The 18682-nt window shown below is 45.2% G+C and overlaps 1 protein-coding gene across 3 annotated transcripts; it reads left to right on the top strand.

The window, feature by feature from the left end:
- Positions 1-1717: 1717 nt before the first annotated feature.
- On the top strand, positions 1718-18654 carry myh7ba (myosin, heavy chain 7B, cardiac muscle, beta a). 3 transcript variants are annotated; one of them, XM_030419253.1, is made up of 44 exons: positions 1718-1772; positions 2054-2206; positions 2816-2919; positions 3008-3151; positions 3746-3902; positions 4006-4033; positions 4337-4433; positions 4993-5016; positions 5135-5227; positions 6471-6534; positions 6620-6718; positions 6807-6910; positions 6998-7136; positions 7223-7341; positions 7661-7810; positions 8036-8206; positions 8284-8463; positions 8560-8692; positions 8772-8848; positions 9181-9268; positions 9350-9467; positions 9554-9677; positions 10630-10766; positions 12573-12828; positions 12909-13151; positions 13295-13471; positions 13596-13741; positions 13831-13921; positions 14004-14393; positions 14499-14625; positions 14713-14831; positions 14953-15149; positions 15235-15418; positions 15560-15725; positions 15844-15968; positions 16075-16190; positions 16315-16507; positions 16611-16814; positions 17154-17279; positions 17415-17585; positions 17693-17797; positions 17893-17988; positions 18156-18290; positions 18538-18654. In XM_030419253.1, exons 2-44 carry the CDS (start codon positions 2110-2112, stop codon positions 18547-18549), a joined length of 5826 nt encoding a protein of 1941 aa, XP_030275113.1. In that variant the 5' UTR covers positions 1718-1772; positions 2054-2109; the 3' UTR covers positions 18550-18654. The 3 variants fall into 3 exon arrangements, with proteins under 3 accessions (XP_030275113.1, XP_030275112.1, XP_030275114.1); XM_030419252.1 differs by lacking the exon at positions 18538-18654 and having other exon boundaries at positions 18156-18507; XM_030419254.1 differs by lacking the exons at positions 1718-1772; positions 2054-2206; positions 2816-2919; positions 3008-3151; positions 4337-4433 and having other exon boundaries at positions 3817-3902.
- The last annotated feature ends 28 nt before the right edge of the window (positions 18655-18682 follow it).

The following is an 18682-nucleotide window of genomic DNA, read 5'->3' as shown; positions in this document are numbered from 1 at the left end:
CAGCTGTTGCAGTGGGCTGCAGTGTGTCGGAGCGGAGAGATGTGCTGAGGGACGACGCTAACGCTGCGAGCACTTCGCTGTGTGTGTGTGTGTGTGTGTGTGTGTGTGTGTGTGTGTTTACGTGCCGCAGTATGTGGACTTATTTAAAGCCAGCAGCTCTGGGGACTTTGGGAATCATCTCCTCCTCATGTGTTATCAGCATGCCAGCTTTTCAAATGGTGCAGCAAGTGACATAGTACACAAACCAGCCTCTGGCTCTCTGAAGAGCCCCTCGTCCCAGAATAGCTCCGGCCTGCTCTATCTAACTGATGCCCAAGAAAGTTTGAGCCATCACGGCAACACCTCTCAGTCTGCCACGGCAACAGATAGCGGCATCAACAAAGATGGCCACCGCGCAAGTCAAGACATCCATGTGGGAGTGTGTTTCCTTGTTTCTGTCTGTGTCAGTGTCTGTTGATGGAAATTGAGCAAACTCCTTCTGTCGCATAACAGGTCAGTTTATCACCTTGCAGTGTTTGTCAAAGTTACTGCGAGTTACAGGCCGGCAGCGGACGCCCGTCTTCAGCTTTATCTCCACTGCTTTTGCAGAATTGGACGCAGCCAACAGTTAACAGTCAATCTCCCTATCAGGAATGCTGGACTCTGGCTTTGTCTATTCTGAGAAACTGTGGTCCCCTCCCCCCCCCGACCCACACCACCACCACCCCATGCTGCACTGTCACCCTGCTCTCATACCAGGCACCAACCTCTCCCCTTGCTCTGAAGGTCAGATCTGGTGGAGCCAGAGTGTGAGAGCACTCTACTTACACCAGAATCACTGGATACACACAATAACAGCAGCTACATGTGACAATATCACACGCTGTGCTATCAGAGGAGAGTTTCCCGACACACTTCATGTTTTCATCTGAGGCCCGAGGCCCGGGAGCTTGAGACGACGCTCCCTGCAGTGTCTAGAGACAACTGGAATCAAACGAAAACGACGTTTCAAATCTTACCTCACATATCTTGGATCAGGCGTCGCTCGTGTGTCATCGCTTTTAAATTCGAGTGAGGGACTTTATTGTGTGGCCAGAACCACGCGCCATGTTTCTCTCTATTAATATAATGTTGTGTATTTATAGTAGCATGTTTAATGCCACGCCGCTCCTGAAATAATCTCCTCTAAGGTTGCATCCTCTGTGGCCACACACAATAGCAAACATCTCGGTTGGCACTTAACAACACAAAAGCTGCAGGGCTATTACTTAAGGGCAACATGAGCTCAGGAGAGTATCCTTGTGTCCAAATCAAAGTTATGTGCTCAGACTTTCACTCTAATTTCCTTCTCATATTCTGTGCATGTACTTGGTGTTTTTTCTCTGATGAGAGTCTCTTAAATGTTGACACATGTCACTGTCCTGTCAGAGGCAATGATGCCCTGCCCTTCAAAACCCCACAGAGTGAAAACATTCCCCCCATACAGGGATGCTCTTCATGCAACTCTCTCCCACTCCCTCGCAGTGTGTACAGTGCACAAAATAACTGGGATACAAAAATAGCCGGCTTGGGTTTAACGCAATGACAAAAACGTAGCTTTCCTTTTGTGTCAATTGAGACAGGCGCTCAGCACCAATGGGCGTCGGAGGAGGTGGCATATGCTAATGAGGGACAAATGTGCACTGACCGTGACCTTGAGGAACACAGTATAAAGGAGGGCACATCTCAGCACGTTGTTATTTCGTTGTGGTCGTCCTGAGGTCAGGGAGTGGACAACTCTGTGCCTTTGTTTGGTAGGTCGTTTGTTACGCACTTTACGCGCGGGCTGGCCGCCCTTTAAACCTCTTGAAGAGAATTAATTTCACTTACAGAAGTGTAGCGATACTGCTTACCATCCCTGGCACGTGTCACTTCACGCGCTACACGTTTCTTTCTTCTCCTTCTCAGTTGGTGAAGTTGGATTTGCGCTCTTAACGCACAAGCGGTGATTTCGCGTTTTCATCAGTAGCGGAAGACTGACGTGACAGAAGCAGCTTTAACGACTCTAACGAAAAGCTTTGTTTTCTCACCAAAGGAGTTCCTCAACTCGTCCGTCTCTCTGGTTTCTGGGACCGGCGAGGAGTTGCCAGCATGTCGCGGTATGACATGAAGGAGTTCGGAGAGGCTGCACCGTTTTTACGCAAAACTGACCTGGAGCTGCTGGCGGCGCAGACCATCGCTTTTGACGGTAGGCCTGATTAAGGGAACTTGAAGGGCGAATCACATTAGATATTAGATATACTCACATCATCAATTAATTCAGTTCTGATTTAATATTAAATTCATATCTGTTTTTAAATAAGGCATTTTTTAGCCCATGGTGTAAGATTACGCACAAAGTCACTGCACTTCCATTTGTTGTTTTTAAAGGCATAACAGTATTGAAACATATCAAACTATGTATAAACACTATATATAATAACTTAAAGATCAGATGCGTTCTGGAAACACATGAAACAATACAACCAACCTGTTTTTGTAAATAGATAAAATGTTACAGAAACATAAACAGTCGTTTGTTTTTAATTCTTTGGTTTTTGAAATGTGCTGTTCTACAGTTTAGATAAAGTGTTTAAAATGGCTTTCCTGATTACATGTTTGCTGAGCTAAGTATTTTTATATAACTAAAGTTTTAAAATAACTTCTTGGATAAATGTCTCTGCCAGTGCCAGTGTGTGATTCTGCTTTTTCGTGATGATTTGGAGCAATTTGTTTTTCTTTACTGTTTTATTCTATCTGCCAACATTTATATCACTGAGAGTTTCCACTCAGCCCACACCCTCTGCTGTTCCTTTAGGTAAGAAGCGAGCCTGGGTCCCTGATGAAAAAGAGGCGTACATCGAGATCGAGATCAAGGAGACCAGCGGTGACAAAGTCACTGTTGAAACCAAAGATGGGAGGGTGAGTGACCATTGCTTCATCTGCAGTGATGAATGGAAAAACCTATTAGCCACATCTTCCTCATGTCTGCCTGCGTCTATCTCTTCAGACTCTGACCGTGAAGGACGGGGACATCCAGCAGATGAACCCTCCTAAGTATGACTTGATTGAAGACATGGCCATGCTGACGCACCTCAACGAGGCCTCTGTGCTGTTCAACCTGCGTAGACGCTACGCTGCGTGGATGATCTATGTGAGTACATCCCCTTTCACGTGTTTCCATGTTCCCTTCAGAGGCATGATTATCCAGATTAAATTACACTTTGAGCAATGTCAACCAGAGAAGAGCAGAACTGCTCACTGAGGCTTTGGGTGATGCCTCAGAGAGGGTTAATATTGAAGTAGTACTTGTAATATTTATATATAATATCTTTTTTAAAACACATGTGAAGTTGGACAAGAAAAAAAAGCAAATTACTCAGAAGGCAACAGTCAGGTCAGACAGAGCATGACAAGATGATGTTTAAGTCAGGACAAATTAAAACAGAGCGTCCCAGTACCACGACTGGTAGAGTGTGCACCCCGTCTACAGCGGCTGTGTCCGTGCAGTGGCAGCCGGGGTTCAATTCCAGCGAGTGGCCCATTGCTGGACACTGTCCCTTCTCTTTCTCTCCTTTCCCTGCCGCTATTCACCTGTCCTGTCAAATCAATCTACCAAAAGGCCAAAAGAAATAAGAAAAAAGATAATAAAAAGATAAAGTTACAGCAAGATAAAAGATGCAAAGAAGTAAAATGTCAATATAAATAAATACAAATGAAATGTGTAAAACCTCTCCTGTTTCCTCAGACCTACTCCGGGCTCTTCTGTGTGACGGTGAATCCGTACAAATGGCTGCCCGTCTACACGGCCCCTGTGGTCGCCGCCTACAAGGGCAAACGCCGCTCTGAGGCGCCTCCGCACATCTACTCCATCGCAGACAACGCATATAACGACATGCTGCGCAGTGAGTGTTCCTATACACCAAAGTATTGAAACAACATGAGTACACACAAGCGCTGATACCAAATATAAACACACACACTCATCATACCTTTTGTCTTCATCAGATCGTGAGAACCAGTCCATGCTCATCACGTAAGTATCAAATTAAATATGTCACAAAATGTATTTTTTCCAGTCCCTAATTTAAAACAAGCAGACAGTTATGACCGTATAATTAGTCATATTACATGAGAGACATTCACACACAGCCACCTTTTAAAGATTTGACCTTTTTTCCTCTTTTTACTGAAATCTGTCCCTCACTTTTTTTCTTTTTCTTTGTGTTTTCTAACATGCAGTGTAATGATTTTGATTTACACCACCTTTACCAGTTTTGTGACCAGTTTTTACCTGCTGTATGTGTGTACACTTTGTTATTGTTTCACACTCCTATAGCGGAGAATCCGGTGCTGGCAAAACTGTCAACACGAAACGTGTCATTCAGTATTTTGCCATTGTGGCAGCTCTTGGGGACAACCCTGCCAAAAAAGGAGTAAGGCTGATGTGGCAACCTGTATTTTTGTTTCCCAGCTTTTTTTTTTTTTTTTTTTTTTTTCTATTTTATTTTTTATTTTCTTCATTTTTTTCTTTGGTCCCAGGAATCCCTCAGTGTATTCCCTTTAAACAGTTTCCATACATCTTCCTCACTGTCAGAATGTTGAATGTGAGAACTGATTACATTGATGTCTTCACCCTCATGTGTGTCGCCCTTTCAGCCACTTTCTTATTGATTTTTAAATCATTTTCCTTTTCTCCTTCCCGTGTCTTTTCACTTTTTATTTTGATTTTTCCCCTTGCTTTGAGTTTTGCTTTTGACTTTTCTGTGTTGTTTCCTGGTCATTTTTCCTACCTTTTTGTCCCCTGCGTTCACCACACTTCATCATATAAAACAAGGTGGCCATTGTGTTTGGGGTTCTTTTTTATCACAACTTTAACAATCAGTCCCTAATTTTCCACTTGGTTCTGATGTTCCCCTTTGGTTGTGAATCATTATTCAGTCGTGCTTTAAATGAGACGACGCTCACAGGCTTCTCACTTGCTTTCTTTTGCAGCAAGGCCCTGCCACTAAAACAGGGGTGAGTTTTAGTTGCAGAAAAGAAATAATGCAGCCACATTATTTTGAACAAGGATTTAAGAAAAAATGGTCACATTTAGAATAATGTGGCATTATTACATTTTACTCTTGTCTCCCAGGGGACTCTGGAGGATCAGATCATCGAGGCGAACCCGGCCATGGAGGCGTTTGGTAACGCCAAGACGCTTAGGAATGACAACTCATCCCGTTTTGTGAGTACCTAAAAAATCCCTGTAGACAGAGAGGGAAGAAGTCCTCAGATCATGTACTTAAGTAAAGTTACAAAATTAATAAACAAAGTTTCAAAATCTAAATTATGCAAAAAAGGCATATTTCATCGTAACGGATATGATTATTATACTGTAGATTAAAAATACTTACGCATTTCTAAATTCATCACTTGGTTTAAAGGAATAATATGTCAGAATTCTACATTCAAATACTTAACGAGTTACTCAAGGTAACGGTGCGTTTCATTCCGTCACCCGTTGCTACGTCCAGGATAGAGAAGTCAGCTAATGAAACTTAAATCGAATGAAACTTTAAAACATTACATCCGTCTGTGAAAATTTATGCCGGAATCACGTCAGGTAGATTTTCATCAGCAGAAGTGGTTGTTAATAGTTTTTTACCACCAACGAAGCGATCATTTTTGTTTTCTCAGGTTACTCAGCCAACAACAGGCTTATAACTTTACTGTATATTAGCCGTAAGCTAATGTTAACGCTGAACAGCAGGCGCCACCTCCGCACTCACCAGAGACCCCGGTCTCTCTCCTTTTCCCCTCTTCCCTCTGTCACATTATGCTAATTAATTAGAATACATTTCCAACTCCAGCTCCAGTCTGCAGTCAACATTACAGTGCATGAACACACGACAATGGAGCGGATTGCTGCTGCAGTCAGGTTGATAAACAGGAGTGAAGATAAATCGACTTTTTAATCCCTAAAAACTGCCTGTAAACGGGTCCGGATCAGAGCACAATCCAATACTCCTCTGGTGTTTATCATCCCGAGGGCAGGCTCTGACTCTGAGTCGGAAAATATCTTTTATTTGTTTTGTTAGAGAGCCCCCTAGTGATTACAGGTTATGTACCTGGTTACCCTCTGTGATGGGTAGTCAAATCATGTATTTGTTGATTACATTTTGTAGCATTTAACTAAATCTGTAAAAAAAAAAAAAAAAAAAAGTAATGAGTAACTTAAGTGGTTAAAAAAAGAAAGTGTAGTGGGGTAAATAATGCAGTACTTGCCTCTGAATTGTAGTGGAGTGGAACACATAAAGAAGTAGAACATGGAAACACTCAAAATTGTAGTTAAGTTCCATACTTGAGTAAATGTACTCAGTTACTTTCTACAACTGCCTATAGCTAATATACTATATAAACATTCATATGGAGTATTTGTTGATAGATTTTTGGCAGATTTCATAGTTCTTTTGCACATTTTCACACAGGGCAAGTTCATCAGGATCCACTTTGGACCGACTGGCAAGCTAGCCTCAGCTGACATTGATATATGTAAGTTAAACTTAGTCACCATCGTGTTTTTCGCGTCTTGTTTCATGTCTCACATGAACATGTTTCTCTTCTTTCTGTCCTTCAGATCTTCTGGAAAAATCCAGAGTGATATTTCAGCAGCCCGGTGAGAGGAGCTACCACATCTACTACCAGATCATGTCGCAGAAGAAACCAGAACTGCTCGGTTAGTCAGTCCTGCTGCTTTGGATATTTTATTACGTACTGCTGATAGGACTGTGACGTGATTCTTAAAAAAAACTCTTCTCTTCCAGACATGCTGCTGGTGTCCTCCAACCCGTACGACTACCACTTCTGCTCTCAGGGCGTGACCACTGTGGAGAACATGGATGACGGACAGGAGCTGATGGCCACTGATGTAAGAGCTTTTAATTTCCCCACATGGAAAGACACTCAGCCGCATTTGAACGCAGCGCATTGAGTAGATTTTTCGGCGTCTTCACAGCATGCCATGGACATCCTCGGCTTCCTGCCCGATGAGAAGTATGGCTGCTATAAAATAGTCGGGGCCATCATGCACTTTGGCAACATGAAGTTCAAGCAGAAGCAGCGCGAGGAACAGGCGGAGGCCGACGGCACTGAAAGTGAGAGCCAGTGATGAGACATTTGGCACAACGTAATCGCCCGATTTAAAAGCGAGATTGTGATTTTTCTAACGTTTGCGCGACAGGTGCAGACAAGGCCTCATACCTGATGGGGGTCAGCTCAGCAGACCTCATAAAGGGCCTCCTCCACCCGCGGGTGAAAGTGGGGAATGAGTACGTGGTGAAGGGACAGAATGTCGAACAGGTGAGGAGATAAAACATCTAATGTCCGTGTTTTGTTTCAATGCTTTAACGATATAAATTTGTCATATTTCGTTTGTAATATTAAGTGAAAAAATGAGGGGAATAAAATCAGGGCTGCAGTATGAAGGAACAAAATCAGCGTGTTCAGCTTCCCTTCACTTTCCCGGACGACTATGCTGATGAGGGGCAGCTTCTTAATCCTCAGTCGATCAATACACTCGCCACTCCACACACTCTTGAATCTGGTATCCAAGCAACAGAGGCTACCCATGTGAATGACAGCTGTGTTACTTGTGTGTGTTTGTGCGTGGGTGCGGTAGGTAAACTATGCCGTCGGTGCTCTGGCCAAAGCCACATATGACCGCATGTTCAAATGGCTCGTGGGTCGGATCAACCGGACCCTGTACACCTCCCTGCCTCGCCAGTACTTCATAGGAGTCCTCGACATCGCCGGGTTTGAGATCTTTGAAGTAAGTTGTTCCATACTGCAGCTATTTGATATTAAACGTGGCTTTACTGAAAACCAGCACCACCCAGCAGTTTTTTTTCTGTTTCTGTGTTCTGTGCCTCAACTTCTCCTCCTGTTGCGATGAATGATTTATGCGGCAGGATGAATCTCCGTACCGTGTTCTCGTGCTTTTCACGCCGCTCTCTTTTAACGCTTGCTCTGAGCACCTGTTCCTCTTTCATTGCAGCTCAACAGCTTCGAGCAGCTGTGCATCAACTTCACAAACGAGAAGCTGCAGCAGTTCTTCAACCACCACATGTTCATCCTGGAGCAGGAGGAGTACAAGAGGGAGGGCATCGAGTGGACCTTCATTGACTTCGGCCTGGACCTCCAAGCTTGCATTGATCTAATCGAAAAGGTGAGTAAAGGGTTTTTCTCCACAACGGATCAGAGTTTAATCATAAATATTCGACTGACACTCTGCTCTCGCTCCAGCCGATGGGCATCATGTCCATCCTTGAAGAGGAGTGCATGTTCCCAAAGGCCACAGACAACAGCTTTAAAGCTAAGATGTATGACAATCACATCGGGAAGTCGCCTAATTTCCTCAAGCCGCGGCCAGACAAGAAGCGCAAGTACGAAGCCCACTTTGAGCTGGTGCACTATGCCGGGGTGGTAAGTGCACTCTAACTGAAGCCCTAAGACAGTCTCATAATAATTTTCCTTACATTCAGAATTCAAGAATTCAATATACCCCTGTGATTTATTCAGGTACCGTACAACATCTTTGGCTGGCTGGACAAAAACAAAGACCCGCTGAACGAGACGGTGGTGGCGTGTTTCCAGAAGTCGTCCAACAAGCTGCTAGCTTGTCTGTACGAGAATTACGTCAGCTCAGACTCAGGTAGAGCCAACAGAGGACTGTATCGCAAAGCCGCCATTTTAAAGCGGTCACATTAATCACTCTGCGCATTCCTTTTCAGTGTCCGACCCAAAGACTGGCCTCAAGGAAAAGAGGAGGAAGGCAGCCTCGTTCCAGACCGTGTCTCAGCTTCACAAGGTGAGACGGACACTGCAAGGGTTGAACGGTCCATCATATGTTCAGTGAGGTTATTCCAAATATCTTCAATGTTTTGTGTGCTGGGAGAAAGTGTGGGCATCACTGGACAAGCTGGGGCGGAGGCAGTTAAGACTTGCAGTGATGTTTAGGGCAATGATCACATGAACATCACTTTAAGTCTGTGCTGGCTCCTCCCGCCTTTACATCAGCGATTTCACATGAGAGGAGCACAAAGTCCATTAAGAGGTTGTTGTTGTTTTTTGCACTCAACGTAGAATCCTCATTTTTATTTAATTATTTAACTTCACCTGCGATGTTTCTCCTTCATTCAGGAGAATCTGAATAAGCTGATGACCAACCTGCGCAGCACCCAGCCTCACTTTGTCCGCTGCATCATCCCTAATGAGACCAAGACTCCAGGTAAAACACACGGCACAGTATCACATCATTAGGAGATACACAAATTAGACCCGTCTCATTTTTGAAACCTGTTCCGCACAGGGATCATGGATCCATTCATGGTGCTGCACCAGCTGCGCTGTAACGGTGTGCTAGAAGGCATCCGGATCTGCAGGAAGGGATTCCCCAACCGCATCCTCTACGCAGAATTCAAACAGCGGTATGGATCGTGCTCAGATCACTCTTTGGATATCATGAGATCAACATTGAATCAGTCCTGAAGAACGCTTTTGTTCATTTATTTAGCTACCGCATCCTGAACCCCCATGCCATCCCAGATGATAAGTTTGTGGACAGCAGGAAAGCTGCAGAGAAACTCTTGGCCTCCCTGGACGTCGACCACAACCAGTATAGGTTCGGACACACAAAGGTACGAAGGGAGCAGCTTGTGCAATGCAGAGGTGTGAATGGAAAAATAATTAACAATATATGGTTATTAAAAAGTTATTTCAAAAATGAAAACATAGTGTGATGGTATTTTTTTTTTATTAACATGTGACAGTAACTCTGAAGATGAACTTCCACACATGTACCGAGGCTTACATATAAACTGGCCCCTGTTCCATCTGCGTCAGTAAATATTCCAGAATATATGAAGAAGAAAATGTTTTCTATTTAGTTGAACGGCTCGACACAACATGCCTCCCACTTCACTGTAAAGTCCATTCTCAGTGTCACACTTAAGCTGAATATTTGATCACTATTGGCTTTCAGACGTTTTGTGATGTCACAAATCATGCTCATAGGCCCGACTGTAAAAAAAATCAGATTTTCAAGGAGCACAGAGAAAATATACACTTTCAGCCCTGAATGTGAAAACAGCCATGTAGTGTCAAACTCTGCACGTACGTCATTCTACAGAGTGAAGCTCAAACATTCAGCTGTAGGAAGACAAGCACTTTTTTGACCGGAGGTGGACTTTATAATAACCATTAATAAATGGTACATTTATATTGAAATTTTTAACAGTCATTTCGCTCTTACCAAAAATGGAAAAATGCTTTGTGAACTATTTATTGGGCACTTGTTTACAGTGAAGTTACAACTGATGTTTATAACACTTTGTAAATGGTTAATAAATACTGTGTAGTTTATCCATGAACATGATTTAGATGGCCAGTATACAGTTGCAACTGATGTTGCTTAATAAAGGGTTTATAAAAAAAGACATTGAACTAAAGTTTAATTAACTTCAAATGAACCATTTATTGGTTACCAAAACTCTTCTCTGAAAATCACATGATCAATTTTCAGTTACCACTTATTCATTTATATTGAGTTACTTTTGGTTAGGTCATTGTTTCGTTCCTCGTGTCATGTAGGTGTTCTTCAAGGCGGGCCTGCTGGGTCACCTCGAGGAGCTGAGGGACGAGCGCTTAGCCAAAGTGCTGACGCTGCTGCAGGCCGTCGCTCGTGGCAAAATCATGAGGCTGGAGCTGCAGAGGATGATGGAAAGGAGGTGAAAACGCTGCGGTGACTCTCAGTTTTGTGCATAAAGGCTCTTTTATGAACCTGAGTGGACACAGAATATGTTCATAGGCACATGAAAGCCTTTGAACTTAATACCTCGCAGGAAGGTGAAGACATGGTATATAAAAAAGACCTCCCTCAACAGTTGCTTCTCTGAACAGGTTCAATAGCAACACGATCAGCCGCGAGCCTTTCAGCTTGTGATACACTATACCTTAGTGTTCACTCCCTCGCTCTACTATGTGCGGCACGCAAGGGCAGTGTTATCGGCGTGTGTGAGGCGTGTGCTTGCCCTTGTATGGTTACCAGGCATGTGTGTGGCCCTACTGTTAATAAGGGCTCCATCCCACCCTCACACACACACCACACACACACAAAGTCACCCACACACACACACACACACACACACACAAGTTTCAGGTCTTCGGCTATTCTCTCCATCCACTCTCTCTAAATTAAACAATGCTGACGGTGTCCTCAGAGCCAGGTGGCGACATGTGTCAAGTGGCAGCTGCTCGGGCCCTCCCTAAAAATACAACCCGCGGCCCCCTCCGTGCCTCATGGCCCCTGGCCCCTTTTGTCCGCGGCGCCTGTACTTCTAAGTGAGTGCATTGGTGGGATATGTGGCGGGTGGCAGAGGATTTAAGTCGGCCGTTGGACAGAGGGCTTTAGTTTCTAAATAAACACAGACGCTCACCTTTGAGAGGCATCCAGCATGGAGTCATGTCAAAAATGCAATCGGCTCCCCCACCCTCCTTCAGTCACCTCCAACCCCGGCGTGTGCACACTCACTCAAACTCACCCTGTAAACAGTGACAGGAAGTCCTTGACCGGTCTGATCTGGGTCCATATTTAGGGCTGCGAGACGCCATTCTACTGAGACTAAATCAATCTGGTAACCCCGTTTGGTCACAGTCATGAAACATCAAAAGCAGTATCAGGTGTATGATTTCATGTCGCATCCCTCAGTGTATGATTAGACACAAGAGACTGGACGGGAGCAGGATTAGTGCCAAAAATTAAGCACCAAGGAGAAGTCACAAAATAAATAGACGGGGAACTCCCGGATAAATCTTTTTGACCTTCCTCTCATTACTTGATATGAACTTCACTTCTACCGCTCTAAAAGCACCGTGTTGTGCCCCCACAGCCCCGTCACATGAGCTCCTTCATCAACACCACTGCCAGTCATGTTATAAGTTGTTTTTCTCTAGAATATAATATTATATATAATATAAATATAAATCTATCAGTTACCATAGCTAACTACTTTAACCATTGTTTTCATAGGTACAGATATTTAGTTTATATGGTGTTTATCCAGCCGTTTCAACCATTTACCTTTTATTTTTCGCTAAATATTTTAACAATTCATCCATTACTTTGAGCTCACCATTATCTTACACTTTTTTACAATTTCAGCTGCTTAGCCCTTCTGTTCCCTTTAGCCAGATATTTTCTAACAATTTATACATCACTATTTTTAATTTCTAGAAAGCTTATTGTTTTGACCTCTCTGCTCACTTTTCGACTAGTTCTCGCACACTCTCAATCCTAAACTGCAGCGTTAGGGTGTTTCAGCTGACATAATATGTGTATAAATATTCTTAAATTAATTCTTATTTCTTTTTTTCAAATTAGATACTCGCCCAATCTTTTCACTAATGAAAACACCCCCTGGGGTACATATATGGCACCTGGTTGGGAACCAATGGTGTTTGTTTCCAATCCGACAAGAAAACATTTAGTTGTAGAAAAATTCTCATTCTTCCCTTTGATTTCGTCCTGTTTGCAGGGAGGCTCTGATGATCATCCAGTACAACATCCGTGCCTTCAACGCCGTCAAGCACTGGCCCTGGATGAAGCTCTTCTTTAAAATCAAGCCTCTACTGAGGAGCGCCACCACGGAGAAAGAGCTGGCTGCTCTGAAGGAGGAGCTGGCAAAACTGAAGGAGGCCCTCGAGAAATCTGAGGCCAAGCGCAAAGAGCTGGAGGAGAGGCAGGTCAGCCTGATCCAAGAGAAGAATGACCTCTCTCTGCAGTTGCAGGCGGTAAGTGGCGGATCCTCGCTGTGGCACGGATATTGTAGTGGGTGGGGATGCGCTGAACACACCTCTCCCGTCTCCTGTAGGAGCAGGACAATCTGGCCGATGCAGAGGACCGGTGTGACCTGCTCATCAAAACTAAGATCCAGCTGGAGGCCAAAGTAAAAGAAATCTTGGAGAGGCTGGAGGACGAGGAGGAGATGAGCTCTAATGTGCTCGCCAAGAAGCGCAAGCTGGAGGACGAGTGCGCTGAGCTGAAGAAAGACATCGACGATCTGGAGATAACTCTGGCCAAAGTGGAAAAGGAGAAACATGCCATTGAGAACAAGGTAAGGCAATTGGAGAAGGAGAGCAGTGAGTTTCCTCTAGAGGGCGTCAAGAGGCCACAGATAGAGCCACCTGCACATATGGTGGATGTACGGAGGAAAATAAAAAAGTGTTTTGTTATATATTTTCCTTCTCTGGCTCGCAGGTGAAGAACCTGATTGAAGAAATGTCAGTTCTGGATGAGACAATAGTGAAGCTGACCAAAGAGAGGAAGGCTCTCCAGGAGGCTCATCAGCAGACTCTGGACGACCTGCAGGCAGAGGAAGACAAAGTCAATACTCTGACCAAAGCCAAGGCAAAGCTGGAGCAACAAGTAGATGATGTGAGTGTATCGCCTAAAAAAAAAAAGCTGAACAAAATGTACTGTTGTTTTTGTTTAGTCCACAAGCCATGACATATCATACATACACATTGTAACATGTTTCACTCTTCGCACTGTGAATCAGCTGGAGGGATCACTGGAACAGGAGAAGAAGCTGCGTATGGACCTGGAACGGGTCAAACGCAAGCTGGAGGGAGATCTGAAACTCTCCCTGGAGTCTGTTATGGACTTGGAGAATGACAAGCAGCAACTGGAAGAGAAGCTGAAGAAGTGAGAGTTTTCATACAGTCACAGGAAAACATTATCTTTAGCTATTAAGAGTTGATGATTGATATTCATTGCTAAATGTTTCCTACCAGAAAAGACTTTGAAATGAATGAGATGGGCACACGGATCGAAGACGAGCAAGCCTTGGTCAATCAGCTCCAGAAGAAGATGAAGGAGCTACAGGTGGACACTAGTCTCGCAACATCTAGTAGACCAGTTATAAAACATGACTTCAACAAAATAACTGATTGTTGCTTTCCTCCAGGCTCGTACAGAGGAGCTGGAGGAGGAGCTGGATGCCGACCGTGCCTTAAGGGCCAAGGTGGAGAAGCAGCGCAGCGATGTGGCTCGTGAGCTCGAAGAGCTGAGCGAGCGCCTGGAGGAGGCTGGCGGGGCCACCTCAGCCCAGATCGAGATGAACAAGAAGAGAGAGTCAGAATACCTGAAGCTGCGGAGAGACCTGGAGGAAGCCATGCTGCACCACGAGGCCACCACGACGGCCTTGCGGAAGAAGCATGCTGACAGCGTTGCGGAGCTCAGCGAGCAGATCGACAGCCTGCAGCGAGTCAAGCAGAAGCTGGAGAAGGAGAGGAGCGAGGCCAAGATGGAGGTGGACGATCTGGCCTCGACTGTGGAACAGCTCTCCAAGGGCAAGGTAGATGGAAAAAAAAGTAGATAAAAAACAAAAAACTTAAAGACTTCAACTGGTATGGGGCCAAATTGGATCCAACTCTCAAGAATGTCCTTCTCTTGGCTGCAGGCCACTTCAGAGAAGATGTGTCGTCTCTATGAAGACCAAATGAACGAGGCTAAAGCCAAGGTGGACGAGCTCCAGAGGCAGCTCAACGAAACCAACACCCAACGGGCCCGCGTTCAGGCTGAGAGTGGTGAGGAGCATTCATTTTATTCTAAATCTCACAAACATTTCACAAACCAGTTAGTAACAAAGATATGGATTTCTCCTTCCCATGTAGGTGAAGTGAGCAGGAAGCTTGAAGAGCGGGAAGCCATGGTCTCCCAGCTCCAGCGTGCCAAGAACTCCTTCAGCCAGAATGTCGAGGAGCTCAAGAAACAGCTGGAGGAGGAGAATAAGGTCAGCTCCTTATCAGTGCATCAATGGTTGTTGCTTATAAAACTGGTAGCCACCTCTACGGAAGTTCAACTTTCATCCAGTCCGACTCACTGATCTCCACCTTTGTGATTGGTCTCTAAAGTCTAAGAGCGCCCTGGCCCACGCGCTGCAGTCATCTCGACATGACTGTGATCTCCTGAGGGAGCAGTACGATGAGGAGCAGGAAGCCAAGGCTGAGCTGCAGAGAGCTTTGTCCAAGGCCAACGCCGAGGTGGCTCAGTGGAGGACAAAGTACGAGACTGACGCCATCCAGAGGACCGAGGAGCTGGAGGAAGCCAAGTGAGTGAGATGTCTTTCTAATTTACGGAATCAGATGGCCGACCGTTCGAATGCGCAAACGCTAAATGTGTTTGGTTCTCATTAGGAAGAAGCTGGTCACACGTCTGCAGGAGGCTGAAGAGACGGTGGAGGCTTCCAATGCCAAGTGTTCCTCCCTGGAGAAGACTAAACATCGACTCCAGACAGAGATCGAGGACCTGGTCATTGACCTGGAGCGCGCCAATGCTGCAGCTGCTGCCCTCGACAAGAAGCAACGCAACTTTGACAAGGTATCAGCAGATGGCAGTGGGTACAGATAATTGCATTTAATGAATGATTGCATATTTGTGAACCTGTCTTGTTAGAAATAGGTTCTTGCACCATGTGCTGCAAGGCCGATTCATGACTTGAGTTTGCCCCGTTTCCTCCAGGTGCTGGCTGAGTGGAGACAGAAGTATGAAGAGTGTCAGTCAGAGCTGGAGACCTCTCAAAAAGAGTCTCGTGGCCTGAGCACCGACCTCTTCAAACTGAAGAACTCCTACGAGGAGGCTCTGGATCATCTGGAGACCCTCAAGAGGGAGAACAAGAACCTCCAAGGTGCCTGACGTCATAGCTCACATCTCACATACCCTGTTGCGAAGATGGATTAGAACGGATTATTGGTTTTAAGTTGACTTTTCACAAGATATTAACGAGTCATCTGCTGCTCCCCCAGAGGAGATCGCTGACCTGTCAGATCAAATCAGCCAGGGAGCGAAAACCATTCACGAGCTGGAGAAAATGAAGAAGGGTCTGGACATGGAGAAGAGTGAGATTCAAGCTGCCCTGGAGGAAGCTGAAGTAAGCAGTTTTGGTTCTTTCGCCTCCTCCTTCTTCTGGTCTGGGATGTTTTTCACCAAGATGACAGACAGAACATCTTTGAGCATTAACTGTCTATTTCTCTCAGGGCGCTCTGGAGCATGAAGAAAGCAAAACTCTCCGCATCCAGCTGGAGCTTAACCAGATGAAGGCGGACGTTGACAGGAAGCTGGCTGAGAAGGATGAGGAAATCGACAACCTTCGGTGAGATTCCGTGATGACTCTTTTTGTCCTTTCTTACAGCAGACCTTTAATTCTCTCCCACCAACTGCTACATAAAAACTGCATCCTGCTAATATCTCTCTCCATGGCGTCTTTCGTCTTCTAGCCGTAGCCACCAGAGAACGCTGGAGTCCATGCAGACCACCTTGGATGCCGAGGCCAAGTCTCGCAACGAGGCATTGCGCCTGAAGAAGAAGATGGAGGGTGACCTGAATGAGATGGAGGTGCAGCTGAGCCATGCCAACAGGCAGGCCTCAGAGTCCCAGAAACTCCTGAGAAACCTGCAGATTCAGATCAAGGTCTGTCCATCTTGCAGCCCATTGATGACATTTTTGTCAGATTTATACATGAAACACACTCCACTGTCAGCATGTTCATTAATGAATGAATCTGTGACCCCAGGACATTCAGTTGGAGCTAGACGACACTGCTCACCAGAACGAGGAGCTGAAGGAGCAGGCGGCAATGATGGAGCGCCGGAACACCCTGCTGGCTGCAGAGGTGGAGGAGCTCAGGGCACTGCTGGAGCAGAATGACCGTGCACGCAAGCTAGCTGAGCATGAGCTGCTGGAGGCCACCGAGAGAGTCAACCTGTTGCACTCTCAGGTAGGAAGATGCATTTAAAACCGCCCCGCAGTGCTTTTGACGTTGAATGAATCATTTCAAATAAATAAATGAGCTCATCAAAGGACGGTTGTTTGCTCCATGTGAATGGGCATGAAGCTAGCTTTCCAAGATAGCGAGTCTTTGTGGTCATTTACTGGAAACATTCTCCAAAAGACAGTGTTTCTAGGGTATTTGTTCGTGTTATCGATGACCTGTCAGGTTCCTCTGAATTCCAGCTAGTGGTTACAAGTTTAAGAAATGAAAGAAACTATATTAAAAACAAGATAAAATGTCATTCTCATCCTGAGAGGATTGTTGACAGTGTCTTTTTTGCACCAGAACACTGGATTGATCAACCAGAAGAAGAAGCTGGAGAGTGATCTGTCCATGCTGTCAAGTGAGGTGGACGATGCCGTGCAGGAGTGCCACAATGCAGAAGAGAAGGCCAAAAAGGCCATCACTGATGTAAGATCTGTGATAAACTAAATATAAAGTGAATGATCTACAGTTTATAATTTACATTACTGATTACTGCTAGATTGTTTAGCCGTGTTGTTTCTAATCCAGTTAGAGATTAACACCGATCTCCTCAATTTGTAGGCAGCCATGATGGCAGAGGAGCTGAAGAAAGAGCAGGACACCAGCTCCCATCTGGAGAGGATGAAGAAGAATATGGAGCAGACCATAAAGGATCTGCAGATGCGTCTGGACGAGGCTGAGCAGATTGCCCTCAAGGGCGGCAAGAAGCAGGTCCAGAAGCTGGAGGCCAGGGTGAGAGACGTGACAGAATAAACGCCTATGTTGTCACTATCAAGCCTGATCATTCTTGCTTGTAAATTTGAACAGTGGACTGGTTATTTTCAAATTTTTGCTCGTAGGTCAAAGAACTGGAGAATGAACTGGAGTCTGAACAAAAGAAGAGCCAAGAGTATCAGAAGGGAGTACGCAAGTACGAGAGGAGAATCAAAGAGCTCTCCTACCAGGTAAACCACCGGTCTGTTTGCACAGAGCATGTTGGCGTGTACAACTAATTTAAACAATGATAGCAGGATAAGAGCTCCCTTTGCTGTTTGTGCAGGCTGAGGAAGATAGGAAGAATCTGGCCCGGCTGCAGGACCTCATCGACAAGCTGCAGGCCAAAGTGAAGAGTTACAAGAGACAGGCGGAAGAGGCGGTGAGTCGGTAGTTTAGCAACATTGTACAGTCAGTGATAAATGATCATCTTAACCACATCATTAACCAAAGCTGTGTTGGTTTATATAGTGTAAAAATAACTGAAGAGCTGGAGCTCCTCTACAGTTGACTGTACACTGAACTGTCCTGTTGGTTTTCTCCCTGCAGGAGGAGCAGGCCAACTCCAACCTGTCCAAGTACAGGAAGCTCCAGCATGAGCTGGAGGATGCAGAGGAGAGAGCTGACATGGCCGAAACTCAGGTCGACAAGCTCCGGGTTCGCACCCGTGACCAAGGCAGCAAGGTTAGTAAACTAAATACATAATGCCTTTCATACCAGTGTGCTGCTGAATTGTATGACCTTTGGAAGTATTTGTCAAAATTAGCCGCAGGCTTCATAACATGAACTAATCTTAGAAGAGACTGGGTGTAATCCTCTGTTGAAGACGACCTCACACAGCCCTCTCATGTGATGTCTAGTGTGGTCATGAGTAGCTCTATGACACTGTGTATGTGGTTGCTAATAAACATCCCTGTCTTGTGTATTTCAGCTCGCTGAATGATGTGTAGTGGCTGACCACTGCGACCAAACATATCACAGCCAGCCAGCTGCAACAGCTGTGCTCAACTGAGAGGACACATCCAAATAAAGACTTTTAAACCCTTTATGATGACCGTCTGTTTCTTTCATCTCCA

The sequence above is a fragment of the Sparus aurata genome, chromosome 6 (assembly GCF_900880675.1).
Source record: "Sparus aurata chromosome 6, fSpaAur1.1, whole genome shotgun sequence".
Classification (NCBI taxonomy): Eukaryota; Metazoa; Chordata; class Actinopteri; order Spariformes; family Sparidae; genus Sparus; species Sparus aurata.
Note: the sequence above shows the minus strand (reverse complement) of the source record. Positions and strands in the feature narration are given on the sequence as shown.